We start from the raw sequence: 19,482 nt of genomic DNA, 5'->3' as shown, positions 1-19,482 counted from the left end.
TTATTTATTTGAGGGAGAAAGAGAGAGAACATGGCAGGGTAAGGGGCAGAGGGAAAGGGAGAAGCAGACTCCCCACTGAGCAGGGAGCCCAACAAGCGGCTCTACCCCAGGACCCTGGGGTCATGACCTGAGCTGAAGGCAGACACTTAACCAACTGAGTCACCTAAGCACCTCTGCCATGTATCTATCTGAATTCCCAAAATTGAATCAGTATCATGGACTCTTCTGGAAGAGAAGAGGTACATATTTCACCTCTTCTTAATGAGATAGGTCAGATTTGTAAGGCACCTTTTATGGGAATATCTGCCCAACCCCTCACCCTATTAGCTGATTTGCTTCCCTGGGAAGTGCCCGTGTGCATTAAGAGAAAGTTTTCCCTACTCCACCCTATCTTTCTCCTGTGTCATGGGCAGCTGCATATAGGAGCTTTTCCACAGCCACTGTTTACTAGACAGTATAATTGTCCTCAGTATGGGGGTGATCTGGGCTTGGGTCCCTAGGTAACACATGCAGGAAGCCGTTCACCAATGGTCTCCTCCAGTTCCCAGGGCACCATGTGCCTTAGTTAATAAAGCAGTTCCTGCAGTAGACAGGTAGGACCTAATACCTGATTGGTGTTCAGCCTCAGGGTTGCCCATTAGTAACACATGAGAAGCTCTGGACCATTCTCCAGAAGCCAAAACAACAAAGAGGTGAAATTCAGCTCTAAGGGGCATCTCTGAGTTCTGCCCTGGAAGCAAGCACAAGAGGATTATTTTAAGGACTTGAGAGCAGAAGTGCTGGGGAATCTTTCCTTTGCCCCATCAGATAACTCTCTGCCTCTCTCTTCCCTGCTCTATGCCTGGGAGATGGGTATGCACGAGCCAGCTCAACAGACTCCCTAATTCTGTCTTCCACTTAGATGTGGACAGTGGGGTTTGGTCACTAGCAGATCAGAAGGCAAGAGGAAGGGAGGGGAGGTCATTTAATCTCTTGGGTTCCTCATTTGGGCCAACAAGGGCTATCTATGTCACTCTTCCTAAGGCTATTTTTCCTATCAGTTACTGGGAACACGATACTTCCCCTAGATGCTTTAACTGACCTTAGCTGCATCTCCGTAAGCTGTCCCTTTGTTAAACGCTTTTCAAACAACCCAACTTGAGTGGACTGCTTCCTACCATCACCCTGACTAGGAAAGCAAATTTGAGGTTCTAGAACATATCTTGGGATGGAAATCAGGGGGGGGGAGTGGGGAACAGACTTTCTACTATTTGTTCTGACTTGAACTTTGAAAGAAATGTGATTTTTTTTTTTTTTCCCAAGCCAAAAGAGCACAAGTTACAGCATTTGCTTGCTCTGTTCCCTACCTACCTGGCAGCATCTGGAGGGTAATATTCATATTCCGAGTCCTGCGGATGGTAGATGTTCAAGATAGTTTTATCAGCCATAACTGAAACTAAAGAAGGTCACCTCCTCTCCAGGCCTCAACTTCTTCATCTGTAAATGAGTATCCAGGAACACCCACTCCAGTTAAGTAGGAATAAAACAAAGTGAGTGCAGGGCTAATTGAAACACTCATTAGGTAAGCGATTTATGTCAGCTTCATTGTTTTCCAGGACACAGTAATATGAACTTGGGTAACACGGGAGGTTGGGCAGAATGTCGTTAAAGGTGCTTTTAATCAAATATTTTAAATGACACATAATCAACACACTGTTCTAAAGCAAATGGGCCCTTCAAAGGGAAAGTCCTCCCCTTTAAGTAATTTACCAGAGGACAGAAGCCAGATTAAATAGCAGAGCCATGCAGCCACGACCTGTGCCACTATGGCCCAATCTATATACGACACCAAAAGACGTCCGCCTCCTACTCTTGTAACAAAATGCCAGGTTACGATAGGCTCTCTACAGCATGATCCCCATTTCATCAAGTATTCATACCCCCCTGTCTATACTGGAGGAGGCATCGTTTTAAGAACGGATGTTTGCACTTATTATGACGAAAACCAAATAAATAAAATGATTTTTTTTTTTTTTAAAAAGGATGGATGTTCATGCTGCACGGTGTGGCAAAGTGTGAATTTATTTTCTGCTTATTCTTTCTACAGTTAAAAAAAAAAAAAAAAGCTACCTCCATTGGTGGAGGAGGACGAGGGCGAGGCTCCCCTGCTGGGGCCTGGGGTAGGAGGACAGTAGGCGGAGACGAGCAGGTGGAGCGGCGCGGTAGAGACTTGCTTGCTCCTGCCGCCGACTGGCTCCACTTCCCCGCCACTGCCAGAGAACCGCGAGGAGCGCGTGCGCGGGGCGGGGCGCGGGCTGAGGCGGAGCAATGCTGTGGGACGGGGCGGGGCGCGGGCTGAGGCGGAGCAACGCGGTGAGGGGCGGGGCGAGGCTGTCCGGCTCCCCGCCGCTCGGTGCTCAGTGGCGGAGAAGGCGGGGCGGACGGGCCCGGGAAGCGGGAAGGATCCTGACTCCCGGCCATGGCGGCGCCCGGTGCGCTGCTGGTGATGGGCGTGAGCGGCTCGGGGAAGTAGGTCTGGGAGGGCGGGGGTCGCGGCGTGTCGCGGGGGGCGCCCTGGAGGAGGCGGCGCGCGCGGCGGAGGCCGGAGGCGTCACCGTTCCGGGCCCGCGGGGGTACGCAGGGCTCTGGGGAACCTCCAGCCTCCCTTTGCTGATGAGGAAGCTGAGGCTCGGGGCACCTGCTCTCTCTCCCCACCCTCCAACCTGCTCGCCCCGGGGCGCCGAGACCGTTACCCCGAGAGGCTCTGGAGGCGCCCTGTGTGAAGCAGCGCCTGCCGCGGCGCCGCCCGCCGTGGCTCCGTTGGTCCTCAGGGCCGGTGTCTGGGAACGAGGTGGAAGGGCGCGAGGCCCAAAGCACGGGGGCGAACCTCGACCCACTCTCCCACACACCTTTGTGAGGCTGGGCAGAGGGGCAGCTCCCTCCTGCGAGCTGCTGGACTTGTGCGATGAGATTTCAGAAAGGGCATTTCACCTCTGGTCTTTTTTCTCTGTGCTGTGATCAGCGTTTATCAGCTTTACCTGAAAGTCAGTGTAAATAAATTGAGTTCCAAAACCCCCTAAGGGTTTGCAAGGAGGACCGCCGGGTGCGTCAGAGCCTCTCTGCTCCGCCCAGTCTGGCCATCTTGCGGGCTGGGAGCTAGACTTTGGCTTCCTGGTTAGACCAAAATCTAACCGTGCCCTTTACCCGAAAAGTGAGCCACTGCTGCGATCCGCCACAGGAGGCAAAAGACAAACCTTAATCAAGTGGAATATCGTAAGTTCAAAGACCTGTAGTGCCCTTCTAGAATTTTCTACGCCACGACTAGCTTGTGTGGTCAAGTACATATTAAAGACTCTTGCTCCAGGTAGGAAAGTTTAGGTTTTTAAGATTACTGTGGCATTTTTAGCCTCATCTCTTGAGAAAGTAAAATGATTTGGGGAGCCTTTGAATAAAATTAAAATAAAACATGAAGCCTGAAAATCCCTAGTTGTTGTATGATTGGAAGAAGTTGAATGTAAGACTGCTTCTGTGCTGTGATGTAGTGGAAGTCGAGAGCCCCGGGTCTTGATTGTGCTGCTGCTGCCTGGCTGTGTGAACTTGAGTAATTCATGTACCCCTCTCTGCATTGGAGCAGATGGGGGAGTGTGTGAAACCATATGATTTATATGGTTATGAGATTCATGCATTCAGTAACTATTTATAGACCTTGATCCTGACTCCCTGTCACTGATATATAATGAACAGGATAGATAAAATCCCTACCCTCAATGAGTTTACACCCTAGTATGGGAGGGAAACAGACAGGGAAGTGGATAAGTACATGTACACAGTGTGGTAGGCAGTGGTGGTGCTCTAGGGGCAAATAAAGGAGAGTAAGTAGAACAAAGAACAGCAGGCAGGATGGTGAGGGAAGGCTCCTCTGAGGCAGTGGTATGTGGGCAAGACTCACAAGAAGTGAAGGACTAAGCCTGGTGGCCAGCTAGGGAAAGGGCAGTGTAGGCAAAGGGAATATAGGAAGTGCAAAGGCCCAGAGGCTTTGTTTCATAGTGGCTTACCAGGGAATCCATTGTGGCTGAGTGATGGGAGATGAGGTCAGACAAACAATGAAGGTGAGGAGAAGTGGTCGTATGCTGGAGATATTCTGAAGGTAGAACCAGAAAGTTGTGTCGCTGGACGGGCTGTGGGGTATGAGTGAGGGAGAAAGGTGTGAAGGATGACTTCGGGATTTTGGGCGTGGGTATCCAGAAGAAGGGAGTTGTTATTAACTGATGGAGAAGCAGTAGACAGAGCAGGTTTTGGGAGAAAAAACAGCACAGTCCAATGTGGGATGTGGTGAATTGCCTATCAGTCACCTGAGTGGGTTTGTCAAGTGGTTGATTGGCTATCCAAGTCCAGAGTATCAGGAGAGGAACTTTAGATATAAATGTAGGAATTCTTGGTGCACAGATATATTTAAAGACAATATGTTGAGATAACCGGGGGAGGGAGTGAAGATCAAGAAGCTGGCCAGGAACTGAGCCCTGGGCCCTCTGACGGTTAAAGTTCAGAGTCAACTATTGCTGAGGGACTGAGTAATAAAATGAGAATGATTATATAGATAACGGATATAGAACACTGAGTTCTTCGGTGATTTCTGTGAGCTCTTGTTAGGGCCCTGCAGGATTTTAAATTCTACGCCATTATATATGAGAGGGGGAAAAAAATGGCTCAATAGAACAAGTCTCACACCAGAAAGATTGTAGTTAAACCACTATTAAAACAATGTCAAGCATGAATTTTACTTTTTCACTATGTTTATTGCCTCCCCCTCTCCTACCTAAATGCAAGGGATCTTTTTCCTTTTTGTTTACTGCCCTCTCTGTCTAGAACAATGTCTGGCATGTAGTAGGTACTCAAGAAATATTTGCAGACTTAATGGATGAATGAACAAATGAATGAACGGAGCTGTGTGAATCGCTGGCAATGTTAGTTTCCTTTATGTTTTAATAGCCTTCGTGAAGCCACCCTCAGGTTCCGGCCTTTTGAATATCTTTTGCTTTTAACCTGTGCCTCAGCCTACCACCACTGCCCTACAGTCCTTTTCAATCTCCTTGATCCTGATTTAGACTAACCGGCTTAGAGATCCCTGGGTCCCAGACTGGTTTGTAATCCTTCCTCCAACCAGTCTCCTCCGAGCCGAGCTCTGTGCCAGGCGTCCTTGTCTGAGTCCGTGTCAAGTCCTGCGTTCTCTGGCTTAGGAGGTTTGGATAGAGCAGTGGACAATGGCTTTTCCTTTTCCTTCTGTCTCTTCTTCGCCCCTCTACACCCCAGTCTAGTTAGCTCTTCTTTCAGCTTGTGAGTGGTGGCTGACGTGTTCATCCCTGGCTCATCTAACTTGGGCTTCAGTGTCATTTCGGTCATGCCCAGCTCTGGCTTCCCCGGCCCTGGAGTTGGTCACTGGTAGGCTGCAGTGTGTCCCCCTGTGCGAACATCAGCACGGTGAACCTCATGGGAGAAGTTACAGCCCTTTGCAATCCTTTGGTCACATCGGGGAGTCTCAGTTGGGAGTACACGTGTGTCTTTAACACGAGGTCTCCTCAAGGCCTTCTTCACAAAAGAGACAGGACCCTTGAATCCAGGTAGAAGATAAGCAGGGCTTTGTTTTCATTGTTTTTGTTTTCGTTATTTTCATCTCCTGGGGACTAGCAGGTGCTCAGTAAGTGCTGGCTGAGTGAAACGAGAGTGAGTGGGTATGTGTAGCTCGGTTCCCCCATTTTGGAGGTGAGAAAAGAGGTGTAGAGGGAAAGGTGACTGGCATGGAAGCAGGTGGCCAGGTAGTGGCCGCACGGAGACTGTAGCCAGCTGTTGGTACTGAGACCCAAGCCCTTTGCACTGAGTGCTGCCCACTGGGGTAACATCACGTCCTCACCACACACGTCGCACAGACACCATTTCCCTCCCAGGCTGATTTCTCATTCTAAACTTCATTTTATTTTTTAAGAAGCCCCAGGCAAGGTGGTAATGCTTGAACCTTGTGCTGGGAAGTTAAACCCCCCCTGTCAGACCTCCGGCAGTACCCTCAGTAAAATCTCATCTCTCATCAGCTTTTTTCCCCGCAAAACATCATGATCTCTAGAACAGGGACCAAAAAACTTCAGAAAGAACTTCAGGAGTTTAGTGAGATCTCATATATCGTTTTTTGGGGAAGAGAATTAGTGGTAATTCAGTAACTATTTAAATTCCTGGAGAACACGGACATGTTCTTGACTCTAGGCCTGACAGCATCACTGTCCCTGCTTCCGTATCATGAAATTACTGGGTTTCGACACGGCAGGTGGCTGCTGTCTCCCAGGGCACCCTGCATGGTAGGGGGCACACACGGGTTGGGAAGGGCCGTCACCTGAACCTCTGTGTCCTCTCCACAGATCAACCGTGGGCGCCCTGCTGGCCTCCGAGGTAACCTGTTCTGATGCCTCCCAATGACGAGTCCCACGGTGCTGTCTCTTTGCTTCTCTCCCTTCGGTGCACTTTCTTTCTGGCCCGCCCTTTCTGGTTTGTAAAACTCACCACGGGTGTGCCTTAGGAAACCCAGTGGGGCCATCTTGGTTTACACCTTGGTGATGACCAAGAGTGATGAATGAAAGGAGCAGCAGCCCAGTGAGCAGGGACAGGGATGTGGCATGACAGCCTCCTGCTCCCATGTCGGGGATGGGGGACCACGGGGTGGGGGATGGGGTAGGGGTGGTCCCCGGGCTGCCCCGGAGTGTCAGTAATGGTGGTTGTCATCTACACCCTTTCACTTTGTTCTTAAAGCTGGGATGGAAATTCTATGATGCGGATGACTATCACCCAGAGGAAAACCGAATGAAGATGGGAAAAGGGATCCCACTGAATGACCAGGTAACATGTGCTGACTGTTTCCAACCCAGACGCTCCAGCTGGGAGCCGCAGGTGGGGCTCTCCCAGCACGTGGTGTGGGAGACTTCCTGCCCGAGAGGACTCCTGCACAGCACTCTGAAGCCAGGCACCTGCGGTCCTGCACGTGGTCAGCTTTGGCCCTGAAATGCTCTCTGAACACAGAGCTAGGAGTCACCCCACCCCAGTTTGGGCAGAGCCTGCCAGGACACTTCGCTGCAGGCTTTCAATCTGCAGGACGTAATTCTGGAGATTCTGCCTTCCTCCTCCTCCCCATGCCTTCCAGCTGCCGCCAGCACCTCACCACCACCCCAAAGCCAGAAGGATGGTTACAAATTCAAATCTAGCTCTCTGGAAGTGTCCCCTCCATCTCAGGGTCAAGACCAAAGAGCCCAACGCCTCAACATGCCCCACTCCCCTCTCTTCGGGTACCCTCCCTCCCTCTCTCCACCAGAGCCACCCTGGCCCCTGTCAGTCACTCCTGCTGCCCCGCTGCTCCCCACAGGGCCTTTGCATCTGCTGGTCTCATTGTCTGAAGTGCACTTCTGTCCCCTTACTTCTGAAATGCACCCTGCTCCTATCCACAGCTCGGCTCCCGTGCCACTTAGGGAAGTCCCCCTGGGCCTACTGAAGTAAAACCTCCTATAATAAATTCTCACAGCACCACGGCCCACACAGTCTGGGTCCCAGCTGCAAGTTGGCATTTGATGGTGTGAGAATTTGATTAATATTTATCCCTACAACTCGATTCTACTTCTGAAAGAGCAAGAACTGTGGCCTTTCTGATGACCATTATATACCCCCAGGCCTGGCCGCACAGTCAACATCAGAAGATACCCGTGACTCAGTCATAAGTGCAGGAATGAACAACGCCTCACTCCTTATGCACCATCATGAGGCCACTTCCTAGGGGTCCCTCCCAACCGGACTCGCTGGCGTAACTCACCATAGTTCAGGGGAGAGGTGAGGGCCAGGGCCCCAGCCAGGCTCATGGGCCGGGGTGTCCAAAGGGCAGAAACAGAGTGGAACTGGCCGAAGACCAATACTGTGGTTGCCGCTCTCAGTGACCTCGGTCCCAGCTGTACTGAGCGAGCTCCCTCTCGCCCCCTTATCCGGTCTCTGGGGCCTGGAGTCCCCCACCATCACTAGGTCTAGTTCTAGGGACTCCGAGCATACGCCTGTCTCTGTTTCAGGGAGGATGGCTTGAACTGGCCAAGATTCAGACTTTGAACCATCAAAATTAAGTTTGTGACATTTGACTTTAGGGGACAGGAGGAGGGAACCATAAAAGAGATACAGAATAGTAACTGGAGCATAATAATGACATTATGGTAGAGATAAAGACCTAGCGCAGATAACCTGGCTCCACCACTAGGCCTGTGTGCCCTTTGGCCAATGGCTCACTCTCTCTCTGCCTCCTTTTCCTCCTGTGAAGCAGGGATGGAAGAGGACCCATTTCATTGGGTGCTTGGGGGGATTAAATGAGATACTACTAAAAAAAATTATGCACAGTGAAGTACCCAAAGCATTCAGTAAATACAACTTACTGTTGTCGCTAATGTATCTATGCGCACATGTACGGATCACATAAACCGTTTCTACTGAGTTTGTAAGTGTGACCGTGCCAGGGTTTTCTCCTTGGTGAGTGCAAATAAAAGTTAAAGAATGAGGTAAAGCAACCCAAATGGATGGAGTTTTCAAATGACCTTTAAACATCCTCCTGTGCACACGCGAGGCTTGTTAACTGGGCAGTCTGGATGGGGGGGAGGGGTAGAGTTCAGAAAAGGAATTTACTGTACGGAAGAAAAGGTTATCGGTTACTGGAGGAAACATAATGAGTCACTAAATATATTTTGGAGAAACTGTACAGGTTAGCCAGACTTCAGACTTTCTCCCGGAGAAAGAGCTAGAATAGCAGATGGTTGACATTCGTGAGGAGAACTCAGCTAAGAGTGAAGGTGTGGGTCACAACTGCGCTGGCACTGGGGGCCCCTCTAGCAACCAGTTCTGCGCCCCCCCCTCCGCCAACCAGGATCCTGTGAGGAGGCCCCAGTGGAAGGGCTTGGGAGGGTTTCGTGCTCAGAGGGCTGAAGTTTGATGAGAGAACCTGTGCTGAATATTCCAGGGGCTCCTTCCGGCTATTTAAATGTAAATGAACATAAACTAAACTGTAAACCCCAGTTCTGGGGTTACACAGCCCAAGTGTTCAGTTGCTGCACGGGGCCCATGGCTACCACCAGAAGGTGCAGAGAACACGTCCATCATGACGGGAACCTCTAGTGGATAGGCCACTCAGGCTGTGAGGGGTTGCTGTTCGTGTGATAATGATGATAAAGGATCTGCAAGCTGCCAGTGTTCCCCCCACCCCCCACGCCAGGTCCAAGCTGTCCCAGCAGTCTGCAGTGACACTGATGCAGACTTCAGAGTCTGCTAGGTGAGGGGGTTTTTGTCAAAAATTTTCCTGATTATCAATGTAACACTTGCCTTGTGTAGAAAATTTGGGAAGTACTGGAAAATGTTTTTACAGAATATATCACTCTTGGCTTTATCTTTTAAAATACCTACAAATTTTAGAGTTTTTTCCCTATCTTTTTTGGGGTCTATATTCTTCTTACATGTGTTCTTTTCTCTGTGGTCTCAAGTTCATTTTTGCAGCAGGTAAACAGTGGGCCCTGGCCACTGCTCTTCCCCACCCGCTCCTTCCTTCTGCTCTGTCTGCCTCCCCTAGCAATGCTGGGCCTACTTGGGCTCCTGCGTTGTTCCTCTGAGCTCCAACGCCCTTTTCCCTTTAACCGTCCCCTTCCAGAAGACACTTCATGTCTCTAGATGTTTCTATCACATCACTAAAACCAGAGACCCAGGAATCTTTCTCTGCCCTTTTGATGTCCTGATTGAACTCCTGCTAGAACATTTGTTGTGCCCACTACCTCCAAGCACTGGGCTGCAGGCAGGGGACACCCATCAGGAAGGAGATGACCTTGAATATCAGACCCAGCAGGCAGAGATGCTCATTTGGGTTATGCTGTTTCCTCTTCTCTTTCCCCTAAGTTTCTTTCTGTGTGTTTGACTTTCATAATTTATCCTATCATCTGTAGTAACCACTCACAGAGTTGAGTGAATTTGCTCTAATATCTCCTAGTTCCAATTTCTGCTTTTGTGAAGAAGGAATCTCAGTCATTCCCTTTTGTCACAAATGTGAACACAAAATTGAAGCTCATGCCTCCAAGTCTTAATACCCTTATAGTAAAGCCCAACCTTTCTTAGCAGGTCACTGAAGTTCTTGACCACCTAGTCGAGGCAGATTCTCCTGACCTTCCTCATTGCCAACTCCCACACTGTTCACCAGGGCTATGAAGCATCTGCTTCACACATTTACTCAAGAGTCCCTGTATACCGTCTTTAACACTCCCAGTCTTAGACTGTGTCCTCCTCTCTATTTAGAAACGTACAACAAAAGTGCTGTCAACCGAAACTTATGGGATGCCTTTGAAACATTACTTAGAAGGAAATCTATGACCTCTGGAAGCATTTCCGGAAAAATAATAAGAATGGAAAGTAATGAGCTAAATGTTCAAGCAGGGAAAAACAATAAACAAAAAGGAATATGTAGGAAAAAAGTAGAAATGGATGCTGAAATTAATGGAATATAAGCTGTTTCAAAAAAATAAAAATAAATAAAAATCTAACAAGACTGATGGATCAAGAGTGGAAAGAAAGCACAATTAAGAGTAGGAATGAGAAGAGGGCTCTGAACTGGTGATGTTTGTAAATTTAAAGGCTTAAGTTGGACAGTTTCTTAGAAAAACATAAATTACTGTGGGGGACATGGGCTTGGATGGCCGTGACTGATGGCGGAGACTACTCCGCTTTGCCCCCCAAAGGGGCATACGACCCTGCCGATGCTGTATCTGGCTTAAGAAATCAGGAGGGTCCGGAGATCTCACTGTATGTGTGATCTCGTCCTGCTCTCTCAAATACCAAAACTGAATCAAGAATAGAAAACCTGAACATAGCATAATGCTCTTTAAAAAAACTGATTCTGGAATCCAAGACCTCCCTGCAAAAAAGGTCCCAGGCCCAAATGGTGTTTCAGATGAGTTTTGGTCGGCTTGGACCACTGTAACAAAATATCACAGGCTGGGGGCTTAACCAAGAGACATTAAGTTCTCACAGTTCTAGAGGCTGGAAGTACAAGATGAGGACACCAGCATGGTCAGGGGCTTGTGAGGGTCCGCTCCCTGGCTTGCAGGTCGGGGAGAGGAGAGGTTACAGCACAGGAGGGTGAGCACACATTAGCTCCTGGTCTCTTCTTCAAAGGGTGCTAATTCCATCCTAATGTTACTGTGCTTAACTACCCAGAGACTTGACCCCACAGCCTTGTCACGGCCTACTTCTCAAAACCGCTAGATTTCTCTGGACTGTAATGCTGATGAACATGATTAACTGTGTTTCTGTACAAATAAACAGTACCTGGGGAAGTCACTTTGTGTCTGCTTTAATTTCAGGACAGGATACCATGGCTCTGCAACTTACATGACATTTTACTAAGGTAAGAGAGCATCAGGCCTTCACATAAGCCAATGAGTAAAGAAAATTCATCAGAAAGTAGAGGCAAAAAATATGTTCTTGAAATCACAACTGGCTAATGGTAAAGGATCACAGAAATGGAATGCACTTCTGTCAGGTAACCAACAATGATTTAAATCAGCCAGAACCCGCGTGTAATTCAGTTGGGTTCTGGAAATGAACCTCCTAGACAGCTCCGCAATTATCATCTGGGAATCTTGGTCAGCCAGTTGGCTTCCATAAGTCTGTTTCTTCATTTGAAAATGGGGGTGTAGTTCCTATTCACAGAATATTGTGAGAATTAGTGAGACGGGGTATGGGAGGCACTCAGAATGGGATTGAAAACATCTAAGTGCTGGAAAGGTGGTAACCGATGACACTACTGACTGTTCTAGTCACATCTTTGTCTCCACCTCTTACCCCAACTCCAAGCTGTGGCAACCAGGGAAGACCTGGGGTCATTTGTAAGTGAACAGATAATTGGTCATCAGAATTGGGAGTCCCAAACCTTCCTGCTCTGTATCGTGCCTCTGAGCAAATGAGGTCCCCTCCACCCATCTGAGGAACTGACCCCTGGGAATCCTGGTTGGGATGTGGAGGAGGATAGAGAAAAGGCAGGGAATGGCTTATAAATCTTGTTTCTAAAATGAGGATGAGCTTTGCGCAGTGGCAGTATCATAGCCAATGAGGTTTATCCGAGGCACTTATTGCTAATTAAAATGAAGATGACATTTCATATTTTTATAAATCTAAAACCTTTATACCATATGCAATTAGAATATACTGAAAATTAAAAATTCAGTTCACTTTTTCACACTGCACTGACATAGCTGGCAACCTTGTCTTTGCATAGGCTTTGAGTTTAGGGTTTCAAGGTTTGAGAACTCCTACCCAACTGGGTCTTAACGTAAGTAGATTAGATCAAATATACTGACCTGTGATGGAAGCAGAAGTTAAGATCCTCTGGAGAGGAGCAATCAGACATCCAGACCCAGAATAAATGAACTCTCAACCATGGCCTCTGGGAAGAGCCAGACGGCCCAGGTATGTAAGTTCGCTGCTGCTGATGTGCTCCATCCACTGGATCTCAAGTGTACATTGTCCGTAGATCAAAGGCAGACACCTGAAGAATTCTCAGTTCTAAAACAAACATTCTACCAAGTACCCAAGCCAGGGTTTTACCCTTCACCTCTTTACTTGAGTCCCTTCCCAGCCAGATGGCTGCCTCTCCTGACCATGGACAGGGGCACACAGCAGCTGGGTGGGAGAGGGGGCTCATTACTTGGGCAGTCTCGGAGCACACTGGTTTCCCTTTGTGGTGCCTGGTCAGGCTGCCTCTATTTCCGGCTTGGGTTTTTTTCTTAGCATATCCCTGGACGCTTCTTATATCTTGTTCCCGTTGACCACAGACAGTCTGATATTCCCCTTTTTGCCTGCTTTCTCCAGCTCTGCACTGGTAAATTCACCAGACTCCCAGCATATTGTAGAGTAGGAAGGGGGAGAAGCCAGTTGTGAGTTTCAAATCACTGAACACCTGTGGAAAAGCTGAGCCAAGGTGTGTGGGGCACAGGCACCTACCAGCAGCCACCCATGTCCACATGCAGTGGCCATGTCTACATTTGCAGGAGCAGAGCTGACACCTACCAAGAACTTCCTGTGTACTGGGCATGTTGGTCAACTCTTCCTCACAAGTCTACAGACAGGCGCTCTAAGGGGCCCCATTTAAGAGATGATGAACTGATGCTCAGGGAGGTAAATACCTTGCCCAAGACAGCTCAGTTCACTAGTGCAAGGAAGATCTTTACCTTAAAGCCAGGACTGCCTGATACCTGACCACCATTTTGTAATACCTTCCACTGGGAGAGAAGTAGGACCAGTCTTCAATCTAGAATCAGCACCAGTTATTTCAAATGTCCGCATTCTTTAGTCCCACTCTCCACCCCTCTTTTTTTTTCAACAGAGATGTAGCCTCTGGACAGCATGTGGTTCTAGCCTGTTCGGCTCTGAAGAAAGCGTACAGAGACATCTTAATACGAGGAAAAGATGGTGCATCCCCGAAGTGTGATGAGACGGGGAAGGACAAACACCCAGCTGAAGTGAAGCTCCTCGTGGTCCATCTGAGTGGGTCGTTTGAGGTCATCTCTGAGCGTTTACTCAAGAGAAAAGGACACTTTATGCCCCCTGAGTTACTGGAGTCCCAGTTCGAAACTCTGGAGCCCCCATCGGCTCCAGAAAACTTCATCCAAATCAGTGTGGACAAAAATCTTTCAGAGATAATTGCTATAATCGTGGAAACTCTAAAATGAAAATCGCTTCAGATCGGGGGTCCAGAACAATCAGGCAGACATTTCCATCCCATCCCAAACCATGTTCTATTGTTTCTGCCAGTATTCTGATTTCTTGGGGTGAACAAACCCTAGTGTGCTGAACTCTACTTGCCTGGGTGTATTTTTAGGCATTTGTGCTCTGGCACATGAGGAGGAGACAGGAGGGCACTTTGAAAGTAAAGCTTCAATAGAAATTCAAATTCCTGTGACCTAATCAGATGATCAGAGGGAATTCTATAATCAGTGCTATAAATCACAACCTCATTCAGAACATCCTTGATCATGCCTATATCTGAACAAATAAATGAAACTTGGCTATACTTGGCATCCCCTGGAAATTGGTCACAGGAGTAGAAACGTGTATAACATGTAAACCTGTGTAAAACTGACCACTCACCAGCAAGTCCTAAACCTCTCTCCTTGGATCATCTCAAGATAAATAACAAGTACATATAGTTCATGGATATAAAAAACAGCAAAGGTGGAACTTCAGTGGATGTAGCCTGGGACTCACTGACCCAACTGTCCCACTCATTTTACGGAAACCCCTGAGGTTTCCTGCTGCAAAAACCTCTCTGCTGCAAAAACCGTCAGCAGTGGGCTCTAGGATAAGGAAAGAACACGAGAGCTGCTCTGGACCAAATGTGAAGTGAACCTTCCCGCCGGGCAGCAGTGTGCCAGGGGCAGCTGGGCTGGGTGAGGCTGTGCCGGAGGTTGGAGGCCTGGGTTTCAGCCATTCCCCCGGAGGCTCCAGAAAGAGACTTCCTTATCCTTCTATCCTAACCAAGGTCCTGGAATGCAGCTACTCTGCAGGGCCACTGATTTGCCTTGCCCAGGGAGTGGGTTTTGGAACTAATTACCCATTTTTTTCCCACCAGGGCAGGCAGCCTGTCTTGGGAACTACAGAGAGAATACGTGCCAGGGGTCCCAGGGGCGTGAAAGGGCCCTTGTGGGTAGACAGACCTTGCTTAAGGAGACATGAAACCTCAGATTTTCCTCTCTACCAGCTTTGAGAGGCATCTGCTGTCTGGCTTCAGTCTACATCAGCCCTCACTACTCGGGGTCCAAGCCCTCAAGTTGAGCAGTCCCACAGACTCAGGCTGGCCGATAGTCACGCCAGACACAGAGGAGGGGCTCAGGCCACAGTACTCAGTGAGTCCAGACTGAAAACCAGCATGGGCACTCTGCAGCGTCTGCAGACCTGTAATGGGACACAGAGCTCCAGCTCTCAGGTGGCTTACGTTGGGGTGGAAGGACAGGGCATCTCACATCCTCTGGCATGGGCTAGAGTTCTCAGCAAAGGCCACTGCTCACAAAAAAGAACTGAGTTTCACTCCACTGGACTGTCCCATAGGACCTGGTGAACAAGCCTGCTTATAATTATAAGAGCACAAGCTATTTTGTGCATAAATGAAAATGTTTTTGCAGTTGTAAGATACATGAAATTTCCAAGAGTACCAAAAAGGAACAATTATATTCTTTTTTAATTTTGCCAGAGTTAACCATTTCAGAGAATCGTGGTGTGCTTTTCTGTCATGAATGTAACACCCCTACACCAACCTGCGCTTTAAGTCTTTATTCACAGTGATCAGCCCATGGGCACAAGCACCCAGCTGCTCTGTGGTGTTGGTCCAGGGCAACTATGTCTTGAGTGTTACATACCGAAACTCATTCGTTTATCCCAAGTTACTTTCCCCTTTTCTCCTTTACAGCAAAGGTATCCCATTTACTATTTGCTGGGGTAAATTTTATTAGCCATCAGTTTCACTTCAGGTGGAAGCGGGACATCAGAAAATAGTTGTTAAAAATAGAAGCATCCAATCTCCTGGGGTTGGGAACCACTGCTCAAATCTTCCCACGATGGACCCAGGGAGGCCAGGGTGTGCACCCGTACTGCCCTCTGGTGGCCCTGGGGAACACCGCAAGTGCGAACGGCTCTCCCAGCCCTCGAGAACACCATCATGCAGGCAGCCGGCCATGGGTTCTGTGCCTGGGTCCCCTGGCAGTGGAACACAGCTACCCTCCCAGCCCTGACCATACCCTTGCTCAGCCTCTATGACCTATGAAGAAGTGGAGAGTGAGACCTGTTTGCTGTGGCTCAAAACAGACGCCAATGATTCTCTCTTTTCTCAACCCTGCATACACCACTTAACCACCCACTCTGGCAGGAATTCTCTATCTTGCCTCCCACTCTAGTCCCCACCACAGGAGGAAGTTCAAGTTCAACGCTTTTCTTTCCCATAAGACACCGCCCGACTCGTAAAGTTGTGGCAACTGAGAGAGTACACGCATGGTTGAGACCACAACCGATACAACAAATGCAAGCTCTTGTTGAAATTGTCACCCTTGGGTGTCTGAGGCAATGTGGTCACAGGACCAACTCCCTCTCCTCTGCCTTCCCAACTGTGGCGATTATGAACCCCGGGCAAGTATGTGAATCTTAAGTCTTTGGGCTTTAGCAGGTCTTCCTTCTTAACCACTGCCAGTGTGCTTCCATGCCTGCCGAGCCTGGGGGTCTGACCTGACTCAGACATCTGCTGTCCACCAGCTCTGGAATCAGAAGCTGCAAGAGGCTGAGTTCTAGGCACAACACTGCCACACATTCACGGGGTAACCATGGGCAGGGATCCACTACGGGATGTCCCCACCAGGTGTTCCAAAGGTCCAGAACCGTCAGGCCAGGCCTCTCTAGAGACTGCTCAAAGCATCTTTCAGTGGATGGGAGTTCAAGAAGGGAGAAATTAAAACAGGCTGGCCCTAATCAAAGATACCACCAACCAGATTTTAACTTCTGAAACTACCATAAAAGTTTATTCTCCCATCACTGAAGAGCAAATCTCTATGTTCAAAAATTATTGAAACTGAAGTATTAGCTCTTATTATGGGCACTATGAATGCCAGCAATTACCAAGGAGTAGACAACTAGATATCTAGCCTACAAGTTTTGTTGGGCCTTAATTTAGGGAGGTGTTTTTCAACCCTTACAGAATCTCAGTGTAAAATACAGCCTGTTGCTCATGTCCAGACAATCTTCAATCCCTCCAGTGGAGTTTCCCCCAGTGGCCTTAGATCCTACAGAAACTGAATTTCACTTTATGGGTTAAAGATGTAAAGTCATGGGCCATCACTGGGTTAAAGATGTAAAGTCATGGGCCATCACTTGGGAGGATCCAAGACCTAATACTGAATATACCTAACACATAGCTCAACTAAGGATCCAGTGAGGGGGAAATGGCCCAAACCCATGACAGTCAGTGGTAGGACCTGCACATTTGAATGCCCAGAGGGCCTAAGCAAAAACAATAATGGTAGGATACAGCAGACATTGGGGAATGGCGAGGACTATGGCACTAAAGAAAATGTATGCATTATCTAAAAAGGGCAGCCACTACTCACCCCCCAATGATGCAGAAACACATCTCAGCATACAAGCTGGGGTTTATTGCTTGTTGCATAACAGAGAACAGACTTCCAGAACCATGGGAGGGGAGATTTCAGTAAGATGTCACAAAAGGACTTATGTTTTGGACACAGTAGGTGAGTTAAGGGGGGCTTCAAGGAAGCTGTGGAGGAAGTAGGGAAAGACTGGGTATCTTCGTAAGATGAGAGAAGTGAACTGAGACTAAAAGCTATCGTTCATCAAGAAGTGTTCAGAACAGGGAGGTATGTGGTCATTTTTTTGGTGGAATAGACGTTCATGTTTTTCTGTGTCCAGGCACAATTACAAAATTCATCTTTTGACTTTGGTTACAGTCTTGGTAGCCATGTAGATATTCTGCAAAATTATTCAGCAGGACAAAGAGATCTTGCTTCTAGTAGTAGGCCAGCTCCTGGCCTACTTGACAGGCACTGCTTTACTTCCCTCTAATTGGCAGAAATCCCTGTCAACAGGGTCTTTCAGGCCTAGATTTGAAGTAGTTGAGGACACATTTATCTTTAAGACACTAGCAGAGCTTAGAGAGTTTAACTTGAATTTCCATTCTCAAGTGAGAATTTGGTAGGCTTTCTTCCATCTTAAGTGAAGGGTCAGGTTGCAGTAGTTGGTATACTCAGAGGTCAGAGGGTGGAGTAACAGCTAGTGGATTAACCTCTGGGAATCTGTACCACTTCCTTCTGTAGTTGGGGCTCCTGTGGCTAACCTTTGAAAAGACTGCTGAACTGGTTTCCAAGTAGACGTACCATTTTACATTCCCACCAGCCATCTACCCAACACTTGTCACTTCTTTGGGACTACAGCCACCCTAGCAAGTGTGAAGTGACATCTCACTAAGGTTTCCATGTGCATGTCCCTAATGATGTTGAACATCTTTTCAGGTGCTTATTTGGCCATTTGCTTATCATCTTCGGAGAAATGTCTATTCAAATCCTTTGTTGCTTTTTTAATTGGTTTTTTTCCCTCTTTTTAGTGTTATGTTGTAAGAGTTCTTTACATATCCTGGATACTAGATTTTTTTTTTTTTTAAGGATTTTATTTATTTGACAGAGAGATCACAAGTAGGCAGAGAGGCAAGCAGAGAGAGAGGAGGAAGCAGGCTCCCTGCCTAGCAGAGAGCCCGATATGGGACTCGATCCCAGGACCCTGAGATCATGACCTGAGCTGAAGCCAGAGGCTTAACCCACTGAGCCACCCAGGCAGCCCCTGGATACTAGATTCTTAACAGACACATCATCTGCCAATTCTGTGGGGTTTGTTTACTTGATCAACTTTAAAGCACAGAAGTTAAAGTTTGCTGAAGTCCAACTTATTTTTCAATGGTTGCCTTTTCAGTGTCATCTCTGAAAAACTACTGCCCAGTCCAAAATTATGAAGATTTATACCTTGTTTCTTCTGAGTTTCATAGTTTTTACTCTTACATTTAGGTCTTGGATCCATTCTGAGTTACTTTTTGAGTAAGAATATGCATTTTAACAAGATCCCAGGTTATGCATATGCACGGCCTTAAATGAACAATAAATTTCCATTCCCCTTTAAATCAGTGGTTCTAATGTTGGCAGCACATTACAGTCACTTGAGATTTACAAAATCATGCCTGACTTTACTCAGGTAGAACAATTTCACTTAGTCTGTGGTGGGCTTAGTTTTTAATCTCTTCAGTTGATTCTGAAATGAAGCCAGGATTGAGAACTATCACCCACATGCCTTTGCCAGGCTGGTTTGCAGGTACTAGATTCTAACAAAGCCACAGCAAGACTGGGGTCAGTGTTCACGGTGAGTACAGTACATGAAATTGTAAGCTTCATGTCTGCATAGGATACAAATCACACTTTGATGACTAGAAGACGGAGGTCACACTGAATGGTAGTGTATGTAGGCAGAGTGGAGACAAGTGTAAGAAGAAATAAAGAACTTCTAAGACTGTTCTGGGAAAACCATAGATCTCAGGTTGGCCAGAAGCATGGTCTACAACTAGCTGTACTTCAACCTCTACTTACCACGCTCTGTTTGAGCCATTATTTGTCCTTGTTCTTTTTTCTTTTTTCTTGAATGAGACGGGTGGAAATGGGTTGAACTCTTGTCTTTCCTTTGCAAATGTAGAACTGTAGAACCAATTCAAGCAGGTCAATGACCCATATGTAACAGCTAAACTGATAAAATTCTTGGAAGAAAAACAGAGAAGAAATATCCTCATGTCCTTGGATTTGGCAGTGGATTCTTAAATATACCACCAAAAGCAAGAAAAACAAAAGACAAAATAAAAAAGATAAATTGGACTTC

At 47.6% G+C, this 19,482-nt stretch overlaps 1 protein-coding gene and 1 pseudogene across 5 annotated transcripts; both read left to right on the top strand.

The window, feature by feature from the left end:
* The first annotated feature begins 2,384 nt into the window (after nt 1–2,384).
* On the top strand, nt 2,385–14,086 carry IDNK (IDNK gluconokinase). 5 transcript variants are annotated; one of them, XM_044265813.1, is made up of 5 exons: nt 2,385–2,508; nt 6,384–6,414; nt 6,772–6,858; nt 11,379–11,422; nt 13,400–14,086. In XM_044265813.1, the coding sequence occupies exons 1-5, from the start codon at nt 2,459–2,461 to the stop codon at nt 13,743–13,745; spliced, it is 558 nt and encodes a 185-aa protein (XP_044121748.1). In that variant the 5' UTR covers nt 2,385–2,458; the 3' UTR covers nt 13,746–14,086. The 5 variants fall into 5 exon arrangements, with proteins under 5 accessions (XP_044121748.1, XP_044121749.1, XP_044121752.1 ...); XM_044265814.1 differs by having other exon boundaries at nt 2,393–2,471; nt 6,384–6,452; XM_044265817.1 differs by having other exon boundaries at nt 2,395–2,471.
* Nucleotides 12,095–12,225, top strand: LOC122917850 (annotated as a pseudogene).
* Nucleotides 14,087–19,482: the final 5,396 nt, after the last annotated feature.

This window comes from Neovison vison, chromosome 9, assembly GCF_020171115.1.
Source record: "Neovison vison isolate M4711 chromosome 9, ASM_NN_V1, whole genome shotgun sequence".
In the NCBI taxonomy this organism is placed as follows: Eukaryota; Metazoa; Chordata; class Mammalia; order Carnivora; family Mustelidae; genus Neogale; species Neogale vison.
Note: the sequence above shows the minus strand (reverse complement) of the source record. Positions and strands in the feature narration are given on the sequence as shown.